General features: G+C 42.0%; 1 protein-coding gene across 1 annotated transcript in view; it reads right to left on the bottom strand.

The window, feature by feature from the left end:
- Positions 1-10561: 10561 nt before the first annotated feature.
- Positions 10562-12041, bottom strand: part of kcnd1 (potassium voltage-gated channel, Shal-related subfamily, member 1) — a 67870-nt gene continuing 66390 nt past the window's right edge. Inside the window, exon 8 of the mRNA XM_084070411.1 lies at positions 10562-10950. Coding sequence (XP_083926537.1) covers positions 10755-10950 — 196 coding nt within the window. The 3' untranslated portion in view covers positions 10562-10754. The remainder of the gene's footprint in view (positions 10951-12041) is intronic.

The raw sequence follows: 12041 nt of genomic DNA, 5'->3' as shown, positions 1-12041 counted from the left end.
GCTCTGTTGTTTGTTTGGTGGAACATTAGGAACGGGTCAGACTGGTTCAGCAGGTTTACATGGAACAAATGAAAACAACCAAAGAGCCAAACCCTGCCTGGGAACTATGCAGGATGAAGTGACTAATGGCTTCAATCATTTATGGAATCCTGTGGTCAGTGAGTGTCATGAAATGCAGTGGTGGAAAGTGACTAAGTACATTTACTCAAGTATGGTACTTAAGTACAATCTTGAGGTGCTTTTGCTTTACTGGAGGATTTCCAATTTTCAATACTTGTACTTCTGCTCCACTTTGTTGATTTTTATTATACATAGCTTATTATACATTAACCACTTCAGCCCTATATATACTTAGGCTATTTGAAAAATAGCCGATCTACAAGCTCACACTGCGTCGCGGTGCGACACGTTGCGAGCTTGTAGATCTGCTATTTTCAAAAAGATTTGAAGACATTTGAAAACTTGTTCTGCATATTGAGTACTTTTACTTTTGATTATTTTGATGCCAATACTTTTGTACTTTTACTCAAGTACTTGTTGAATAATAGACTTTCCCTTCTACTTTCTACATTGCAGAATTGATACTTTTACTTTTTACTTTTTCCACCACTGCTGAAATGCCATGTGAAGTGCAAAGACTGATTTACAAGCTCACAACGCGTTGCATCTGCGACACACTGTGAGCTTGTAGATCTGCTATTTTCTGCACCACGACACTGTTGTACGGCGGAGCTTAAATGAGGCACATCACTGACAGAATGACAGCCTCTGTCACCAGTGCTGCCAGATTTTGCGAGAGAAACAAGCAATCAGGTCTACGAAAACAAGTGTGGCGTGTTGTGGCCTTGCAGATCTGCAATTTTTTTTAAATCTTGAAAAAATGTGGAATGTTGGAAAACACAAATCTGGTATTGGGGTCCGTAATGGACCGACCACAGACAAAACACATATGGATTTGGGGGTCCTTGACATGAAAATGTTTGATAACCACTGATTTAAACAACATTAGAAAGCAAGCCCAAATAAGCAACTACACTTTGGAAAAAAGCCCAGAAAAACGCAACCCGCAACTACCAATATTTACAAGCAACTTCACAGAAAAACAAGCCCAAAGTTGCTTATAATAAGCGGGCATGGCAACACTGTCTGTCACTCTGTCAGTGAGTGTGACATTCTTTTAGGTCTGCGGTTTGTACATCCCTTTACAAGCAATAACTGATTTCCCAAAACTCCAATTAGTTTATTGTCTTAAAACATAAATAATCCCTCTGTGTTCTGATGTAGTTTATTTATTATTTTTAATCATAAAGAAAATTAATTTTATCCAACACTGGACAAAGTATCCAATTTCAAACACAATACTATGACCTGCGGTCTTTTCTGGTTTGTTCTCAACCATAAGGTTACTGACATGAATTCAAACATATTTTAAAGGGATAGTTAACCCAAAAAAATGCTTTGTGTCTCCTACTGGAACCGCTGCCGGTCATCAAATTATTGGCTTAGGAATGTGACAAAAACAAAAAAATATCCATGAATTCAAGTCTCCATGGGGAGACTAATAGATAGAAAGTAATTTTGGGGGTGAACTATCCCTTTAAGGCAGATACCACAAACTCTACGATAGCAAATGTCATAAATGTTGACAGATATGGATATGTTATGTCAAAGCTAAAATAAACTTTATTAAAAACCCTATTTTGACCCATGTGAAGCCTATACTGAGTATGTTAATGCAATAATACCAACACATCTGCAGTGATTGGAGGTAGTTTCCCTACTCTTTCACTGAGAAATAAATGTATATCCTGGTCAGGTGGGACACCTACTGGTTGACAAGAGGTATTACATGAAGCTCAAAAGGGAATATCTTGCTTGCCAGGTTGCCCAGGCAGGCTTTCCATTACAACTCAACAACAGTAGAACATAGTTCAAATCATATAAATCTTGCAGATTGCAGCTGCCATAGACACAGACAAGAGGATGCCCAGCTGTTAAATCACCTCTCTTACTAAACTAAACCATTTAAAATCAGAGTTTACATCTCTTTTTTAAACTCCAATCGATGGTGCTGCTATTAGCTCAGGGAACCTTGAATAAAAAAATTAAAAAAAAAGGCTAACAGAGTTAATTTGACTCGGTGTACAAATTGAACCAAATGGACCATGTGTACACTCTCTGAGGTACAAATGGATAAACACACGTTAAGGATTTGGCTGTGTATGGGTGAGATAATGGTTTCATCTCTATGGTGTCATTCTGTAAAGAGGATTCTTAATGATAACGCTATAATCTACTGAACAAAAATGTTAGTTCTAACCTGGTTTAAAATGATGGTGAGGATCGTTGGACTCGTGTTATATTATATACTAATACTAGCAAACACTGATGGCTGGTCAGGAGGAAGACAGCTGTAGAAACGGTGGCAGACAGGTTTATAGTCCACAGCCCGTATGTGGGAGCCAATCACCAGCAGGGTCCACCTAGTAGTTAGCCAATCACATTCACACACCACTCACACCAGCAGGTAACCAGTCACTCAATACGCTCTATTCACAGCAGCCATAGTATGAAGAAATGCACAGGTGTTACCAATGATACTAATGAAGGCTCTGTTCCATTCTGGTCAAACAGAGTCAGGGTGCTGATGTTGTGCATATTGGCTCACTGGAAACACTCTGCTACACCAGTGGGTCTACAGGGACCCTCATAGGCTTCCAAATGGCCCCTTACGGGTGTGTAACTCTGAGAGTGTACAAATGGAACCAAATGGACCCTTATTTGTTCACTCTCAGAGTTATGGGGGTCGTGGAAACCACTGTGCTACACTATAATGGAACAGAGCCTTCATTAGTATCATTAGTAACACCTGTGAAGGAAGTGATAATATGGCTGCTGTGCATAGAGCCTATCAGCACTCACTCACTGAAGAGGGGGAAACACGCACGCACAATAAATACACCCCATGTTGTTCTGGTTTCTGTTGACTTTATTAGTGGAATGGAATATACACCTCTGTGCTTTAATACTGTTTTCTCCTCTCTACTGCCCCCTACAGCTTCAACACGATCAGTACACTGAGAATAGGATCATCACAACAATATAATTATAACCATAAAACTCATAACTGCACTTTAACCACTTGAACCCTATAGGATCTATATATTCTGGGGGGAACATTCACCCAAAATAGCAGATCTACTAAAGCTATTTTTGGAGAAAAAAAAGAACAGTTGTCGTCGGGGATTTATAAGTATATCTAAGTTAGCTAGTATATAGGGTTTAAGTGGTTATTTGCATCTGAAGTGGTGTTCATTGTTCCTCTTACTTTACACTGGGGAGGGTGGGGGGGTTCAATAGTTTGTCCAGGACCCATACGAGGTCACTACCCGGTGAGAGTTTAGGTCAGCCTGTGATGATAGATTGTTTTTAGGTTTTTTTTTTTTTACCTTATTGCTGGTCCGAGCAGGTAAGCCAGGAATTGGGGTGCATTTCTCCTTTCCGACATGTCGCCTTTCCGACGTTGACGAACCCTATACCTAACCCTAACCCTAACCCTAACCGCACGCGGAAGCCACTAGTCGGAGTGGTGAGATGTCGGAATGGAGAGTGAACACCCAGGAATTGAACCCCCTGGAGCAGCAGGGAGGGGGAGGGGTTCAGTGCTTGGCTCAAGGGCACTTTATTGTATGGATTGACACTTTGTGGAGCCTTCGAACCCGTGACCTTTCTGTCTGGGGGGACAATCAATACCAAGTCATCGACATTAAAATAACATTAAATTATCATTAAATTATCATTAAAAAACGTTCACATTCAAATAAAACATGAGATTGTCTTTTTGAGGCCTTGATACACACAGGTTATACATACAATAATCCTAAGTATTAATGGAACTCTCACAGTTACAAATGGATCAGTTATCACCGTATTTTAAGGTGTGTTTTGAGATAAAACAGCTGTAGTGAATGTTGGGCGCACATTGACCAGTGACCGCTCTGAGTGAAAACCCTGAGCCATGGAGGAAGTCATTGGCAAAATGTGGCGGTTGGTTTGCAGCTTGCTTGGTGCCAAGCTAGACCTGTAAGAAAACATCTATTTTTACATGGGATGAACTGAATGAACTTTGAAAGATGAAAATGTTATCGTTAGTTTATGAGTATAGGCCTACCAACTCTGACGGTTCAAAAGTGCTATCAGACCGCTCAGGTCAAAAACGAAGGCGCTCCGAAATTTCAGAGAGTAGGCCATTTCTCAGAGCGTGTTTCTAAACGCATCCAAAAACTGGACGCAATGTTGCAATATTAGAGGCCTTTTCACGTTAATAAATAACAGTTAACAATCAGTGTTGTCAACTGTTGAAATTTGGAACAATGCCATGTGACACTTCCTCCATGGGAAATGAATGGTTTGATAAATGATGACAGTTTATGTACAAGCAGCTTAAAGGTCATTACACACCTGGAGTGAATAAAAATAAATATATATTTATATATATAATATATATATATATATATATATATATATATATATATATATATATATATATATATATATATATATATATATATAGTTTTCACCAGTTCTGACTGGTGTCAACCATTAAAATGGCTGCAAAGAACCATTAACAGGTTAATGCTATCATTCTATTAATTTACTAAGTGCTAAATAAAGGCTGTACACAAAATAGCTGATGTCTGCTTTTACAATACAATGCTTCAGATATTCTCTGTGTATCAAGAACCTCACAACAAGCATCGTGGAACAAAAAATTCAAAGACATAAAATAGAATAATTTCATACGGTAGAAATCACATTATTCCAGTAGAAATGATATATGCCTGCCCGGTATAGAAATTCAAATCAAAACAGAGCGACATCCAGTTAGAACAGTTAGAGACATTGTCCACGGTCTCATGCAATTTCGTCTTTTTGTAGGAGACACATCGGTAGAAAAATGTCAAATAAATCATAGAATGAATCCCATCACAGTGATGTGAGGTATCTATTCTCCTCTCCCCTCCTCTTCCCCGCACGAGAAAACAGTTAAAATACCTACAACGGTATCCATGCATATTTGTGACCGCCCAACAAATCACAACCCACACACACACACGGACGCACACACACACACACGGACGCACGGACGCACACACACACACACACACACACACACACACACGCACGCACGCATGCACGCACGCACGCACATACACGCACGCACACACACGTGTGCATTGTATTACTAACTTGTGAAGACTTTTTTTGAATTTTGAACCCTAACCGAAAAACCTGAGTTGCACTTAATAGAGTACCAGTGTCACGCACTGAATAATCAGCAGATCTTAGATAGCAGATACATGTAGATCTACAAGCTCACAACATGCTGCGCTCCAATGCATTGTGAGCTTGTAGATCGGCTATTTTCATCATGCAACCAAGTGTAGAATCAGCCATTACGACGGCATCAAGGCACTGCCAAAATACATTTTAGTCGACTAAATCAACTGTAGATTTAGTCGACTATAATATTATGCTATTTAGTCGACTAAAGCTAGACAAAAACTAAAACATTTCAGATGACTAAAATATGACTAAAACTAAATGGGATTTTATTCAAAAGACTAGGACTAAAACTAAATCAAAATTTGCTGTCAAAATCAACACTGGTCTGCTGGTCATAGAGTAGACTACAGCTCAGCGTTCAACATCATCATCCCGCTAAGACTTGACACCAAGCTCAGGAACCCATAGAGCTCAAGCCCAGCCTGTGCAGTTGCATCCTTGATTTCCTGTCAGAATGATGACAAGGACCCGGGTCCACTGGCCATAATGTTTATGACTAGTGTCACTATTGTCAGGGCCGGATAGGCTCTATTCACAGCAGCCATATTATGAAGACATTCACAGGTGTTACCAATGATACTAATGAAGGCTCTGTTCCATTCTGGTCAAACAGAGTCAGGGTGCTGATATTGTGCATGTTGGCCCACTGGAAACACTCTGTTACACCAGTGGGTCTACAGTTGGGGTCCAGGGACCCTCATGGGCTTCCAAATGGCCCCTTACAGGTGTGTAACTCTGAGAGTGTACAAATGGAACCAAATGGACCCGTAAGGGTCCATTTGGTTCCATTTGTACACTCTCAGAGTTATGGGGGTCGTGGAAACCACTGTGCTACACTAAATGGAACAGAGCCTTCATTAGTATCATTGGTAACACCTGTGAAGGAAGTGATAATATGGCTGCTGTGAATAGAGCCTATTAACCCTTCGTGGTGCCCCGGTGGTATACGACCCGTTTCGGACTGCGGGAAAAGTTTCGTTTCACCGGCGAGTGATGCCGACGCGTTTTTACCGGTTCTTCAGCAGCCATATTGTTTCAATACTTCGGCGCTCTTTCGACAATAGTAGAGTTTTCTTTCACTTTTACCCTGCCGTTTAACCATAAAGCATCCCTTTCTCTTCTGAGGACCATGAAGAGTGTCCTCACAACGTCTATTTCTCAAATTCTTTTGAATTGGCACTGGTATAGTAATACAAGTATACACACACACGCACACGCGCACGCGCACGCGCGCACACGCACACGCACACACACACACACACACACACACACACACACACACACACACACACACACACATTGCATTCTGGCGAGGAACATGCCTGCATGATATATTTTTAAAAGTATTTTTCTTTTTTCTTTTTAAATAATGTTACTGTAACCTAACATACAACATGGTGTCTTGATCTCGTTATGAGGGGGGTGGGGGGTGGTGGGGGGCAGGAAGTGAGGTCATCAGAAACAAAGGAACTGGACTGGTAAGGGGACGAAGAGGCCGTCATGCAAAAGAAGAAAGCGCCCGCTGTCGGAAACAGAAACCTTGCATCTCCATATTTCATTTTTTTATGTATTATCGTAAATTAATGCCCTTCTTGTTGCACAAAAGTAGTGAGAAAATGGCAGATCTACGAGCTCACAGACCGGGCTTGTAGATTGGCTATTTACACTATTTTATGTCATTTAAAAAAAAATTGTAATAAAAAAAAAAGCAACGGTTTTGGACATGCGAGGTTTCCACCCCGACAGAGACGAATAAGGAAGGACGATGAGGCTTCATCTCCTCGTGATGCGTTGGTCCGCTCCGCTACGTCTAGGCTCATGCACGGAGGAAGATGAACTTCTCTTTTCTTTTCTTTTCTTTTTTGAGGACTTGATTTGAATATGCAGGTGGAGTTATGATACAACATTATGTTACAGTATGTACGCATGTCTGTCTGTCTGTCTTGCTGTCTGTCTGTCTGTCTGTCAGTGTTGACGTCATGTTTGTCGCTCCCCTCTGCTCGTAAAAAGGTTGTGTTTTGTTTTTTGAAAAAAAATCCAGATTTTTTTTCCCAAGATTTTTCAAAAATAGCAGATCTACAAGCTCATAGCGCGGCACTCGGTGCCGCGCTATGAGCTTGTATATCTGCTATTTTTGAATAGCCAAAGAAATCTCAAGTGACACAGATGCGTTCCAGGTCTAAATGGGTGAATGGAAACTAGGGACGGGACAATATGAACATTTCATGTCACAACTATTGTGGCCAAAATCAATTGAGATCAACGATATCCTCGTGATAATCAAAATATGCTAAAATCTGTCAAAATGCCACTTTTGTTAACCGTGCACTCCATTATCCATATTCTGGAGGGAACATATAAGGTAATCCCTATTGGTAACTTATTATTGTAACAACAGTATCAATCGATTTCACCATGCCCTTAATTGGTTCTCTAATATCAGCCAAAATGTCAACATCGTGCATCCCTAGTTTACATATACAGTATATGAACAAAAACATGACTCACTTCACACATCCTGTGTGTATGAATAAACTACAGAGCAGTTCTCTATCTATACTACATCATGTGATATATTCGTTGCGCTGTGATTGGTTCTAAATCGCACTGGAAAACCGCTTCAACTAAGAGGCCAGCATATGAATGATTGAAATGTTACTCTAGATATGCATGTACTACCTATGTACGACTGTACCAGGGACGCAGTGGGGGGGGGGGGATATCACCCCCACATCTGGGACGAAGAAAAAGAGAAAACCTCCGACGAGCCGGAGGTTTTTTCACGGGTGGAAAACGGAAAGCTCGTCCTAAAACACACTGCCACATTTTTTTTCGCGGACCTAGGCCGCAGGATTCTTGTTATCCATTTCTGAATGGAGAGGTGCGCGATGAGACGTTTCCTTTTTGCCACACATCTACACTTCATGGAGTACATTTTTTGTACCGAATTAACCTAATTAAAGTAAGAAAAACCCAAAATAAAAGGGGGGAAAAAACGCCTGCACGTGTCCCCCTTGGTTCCCCAATGCTCTCTGCGTCCCTGGACTGTATGTATGTATGTATGTATGTATGTATGTATGTATGTATGTATGTATGTATGTATGTATGTATGTATGTATGTATGTATGTATGTATGTATGTATGTATGTATGTATGTATGTATGTATGTATGTATGTATGTATGTATGTCTATATAAATATGGTATTAAAATGACTTTTTTTCAGAGCAGAATCGTCGGGACAAAGATCATTTTAACACGTTAAGAAACCATTCCCTTTTAAAAATCTATTGCAGAATACCATTTCTATTCTCTCTCTTTGTACACATAACAATTTCAATTTGATAAGTTAGCTTTATATTCATTCCCTGTGATAGTAAATGTTTTTAGACACAGTCAGTACATTATTCATATTATCGTTAATGTTCATTTTTGTCGATGTGTAATTTTTCCTGCTTGTTCTAACGTTGCATAATGTGGAAGAGTAGAAGGCTTTGGATTCCTCTGGTCGTCATGGTGAAGATGTACACACACTTTCAGAGCGCTTCACTGAGCTCCACCAGGCCAGAGCAACAGATGACAGATCACTCTACCAGGCCAGAGCAACAGATAACAGATATATAAATGTCACAGAAATCTATTAAAATAAAATATATTGGTTTGATATTTATCAGATAACCTAATGGGTTTAAGACTGAACTAGTAGATATCAGCCAGACCAGTCTAATAGATATCAGACTAAACTAGCAGATAATATCAGATCAGACGGCTGTAGTAGATATCAGACTAAACTAGTAAGATATCTGTCCTCTGTTTTATGGCCTGGCCGGATCCTGTTTAAGCACGACCCATACTCCTTCCAACTGAACTTCGGACGGGCGGTCTCAGAACTTTCCCTCGGTAACCCGTGCACCTACTCCGGATGTCCTGACTCTCTGAACTATAGTTCGGAAAGCCTGTCCGAAACCCCAAAGTCAGAAGGAGTATGTGTTGCGCTTTGCGCCACTCATCCCAGTCCACATTGTTCTGATCAGAGCAGCTAAGCTTACTTTAAAATCAGTTCAGTTTGGTGTAGAGAAATCCCTGTGTGAATACTTAGCATGGCATAGCATGGTACAGTTCAGTTTGTGTTGGCTGTGTATCCTGTTGTCCCCCCGTTCCCATCCAGGAATGTCTGTCTGTCTTTCTGGGTCGTCCTCCTGTCTGTCTGTCTGTCTGTCTGTCTGTCCGTCCACACACCTACTCACAACAAACCTTACATGTTCCAGTGATGACAACTGAACCACGAGGGTTTTCAGGGTTCATTCACTAAAAAGTGACTAAGAAATGGCATCATCTGTCTCAGCAAGGTCTCTGAAGAAGATTTGGCGCTTCTGTCTCGGTTCCTGATTGGATATTTTAACTCTGATGTTCCAAAACGTCCAAACCTCAGTGTCCATCCATCCTTTACATGAACAGATTTTGTTGGCCCCCGTTTCGGGGAATCAAATCATCAACCTTTGCATTTGGAGTTGCGGGTGTGTGCAAGAGTCATCAAACGCAGCCACAGAAGGACCCTGATGGGAAATCCAAGCAGCAGAAGAATCAACAGCCGTAGAGATCCACAAGAGACCTGACTAGAGAGGTCCACACTGAGTTCCTGAATCGCATCGCCCTGGTTTTAATGAAGAGAGCATATATCGTAAATATGGCTTTGTGTTAACCTGTGTGTAACCATGCCATCACTATACCCAACATCCCATAGCAACCAAGCAGCAGCACCGATCTGTCCTCCCAATAGAAGAGCTCCTTCCTGGAGCAGATACAACGTGGTCCCATCCTAACGTCACGTTTCATGTCCTCATACTTCCATCCATAGACTGACGGTCTATACACAGTCACAGCTTCACTTCGCGTTCCTCTCGTTTACATAATGATAACATATGGCTATTTTTATGTCCCTGCAGGAAGAAACGTCTATGACCAATGAGGAGGAAGACACCAAGCATTGTGATTGGTGGAGGAGTTCCGAAGACACGTCGTCCATCCGACCCCCATGACCCCTTCCTGTTTGTGCAATAAGAGTCAACGGTTCAAAAGGAATGTGCAGGGGGTCACGGCAGGGGTCAAAGGTTACAGGAAGTGTGTCTGTATAGGGGTCCCGAAGGTCTCTAAATAAACATGTTTATTTTTTTTAGGAAAACGTCAAACTTTTCCATTTCAGTTGATTTCCTCACTTGCGTCCTGTACTCCCATCCTACTAAACTGGTGTGTGATCAAACACACACTTTATTTAGGTAACTAGCATCGCCCTGGGGGGTCAGGGATGGAGGTCAAGGTTTGGGCTAGGTTCAAAGTTCAGGGTTCAGAGTTCATGGGAGAAGGACGGGGGGGCTTGCGGGAGTCAGGTGGTCAAGTGGTCTATCAGGGCTATAAGGAGGATATTTTGACGGTGTCCGGGGTGTAGGCGGTGGCGCGGGTGTTGCGCAGGATGCCCGGGATGGGCGGGGGGCTCTCGTCGGGGGTGTTGGCGGGGGGCGTGGGGATGCTGATGATGGCCGCCGTGAAGTCGGGCTCGCCGCAGTTCAGCTTCAGGTCCTCCGTCCTGGCGTTCAGACTGGAGCGGCTGAGAAGAGACACACAGAGGATAGTAAAACTTTTTTTTCTCCTATGAACTGAGAAGCACAAAGAAGCTAACCAGGCACTCAAAGGAGATTTAAAAAAGTCTAAAAAGTATACCGAAGGCGCTTCTAGGATCAACAGTAAGGAAGGCTTCAAAAGAAGAAGAAATTAAAAACTAAAAACTCTAAGAAAGGTCTTCATCAGGGCAAGAACTAGATCTAGTTCTGGCACTTCTTTACATTAACTCTATAGCCTATACTACGACGACCCTGTGCGTGTAATGAGGTGATCTCCGTGAGGACGGAGGTCACAGAGAATGTGCCATGATTTTTCAAAGGTACAGTAAAAATCGCTCTTATTCGCTGGCAGCAGTGGCACACTATATTACACTATCACTCTGGCAGTCAAAGTGTTAAAGTTAAAGGGCATCTCCCTCCTTGGGGATAGAGTGAGAGGTCCAGTCAGAGTCTGCTCTGAGTCTGCTCTTTCCGTGGAAAGGAGCCTTGGGCATCTAATATGGATGCCTCCTGCATGGGCATCTCCCAAGGGAGGCTTTCCAGACATGCCAAGCTGGAAATATACCAGCTAAGGGGCAGATGGGGGGATTACATTTCCACACTGGACTGGGAACACCTCAGGATCCTCCAGATAAGAGCTGGCAAACGTGGCCAAGAAAAGAGAAGTCTGAGATTCTCTGCTGGAACTGCTACGGTACCACCACGACCCGACTCCAGACATTATTAATTATTTTAATTATTAATTATTATTTTCAGTGATTCCCCCCCCCCCCCCCCCCCCCCCCAAAACATAACCATCAGGTATTATGGTTATACTTGGAGTACAGAAATTGTTAAAATTATGTTTTTCTGTGGACACGCCTCCAGTTCATTAAGTATACCTGGTTCTCACCTTAGCACCTCCTCCACCACCTCAGCACCACCCACCTGTCCTAGTCCCTCCTCCTCCTCATGCCCACACCTGTTGGGTTGTTATAATGAGGGGGAGGGTATGTTTTTACTATGTCACTAAAGGGCTGTTTCTCTATTGGCACGTTTGACCCTCAAGGTTTCAGCCTCCAGGTAGAAACTCAAAATA

The sequence above is a fragment of the Gymnoscopelus microlampas genome (assembly GCF_963454915.1).
Source record: "Gymnoscopelus microlampas genome assembly, chromosome: 10".
NCBI lineage: Eukaryota > Metazoa > Chordata > Actinopteri > Myctophiformes > Myctophidae > Gymnoscopelus > Gymnoscopelus microlampas.
This window is presented reverse-complemented; position numbering and strand designations above follow the sequence as displayed.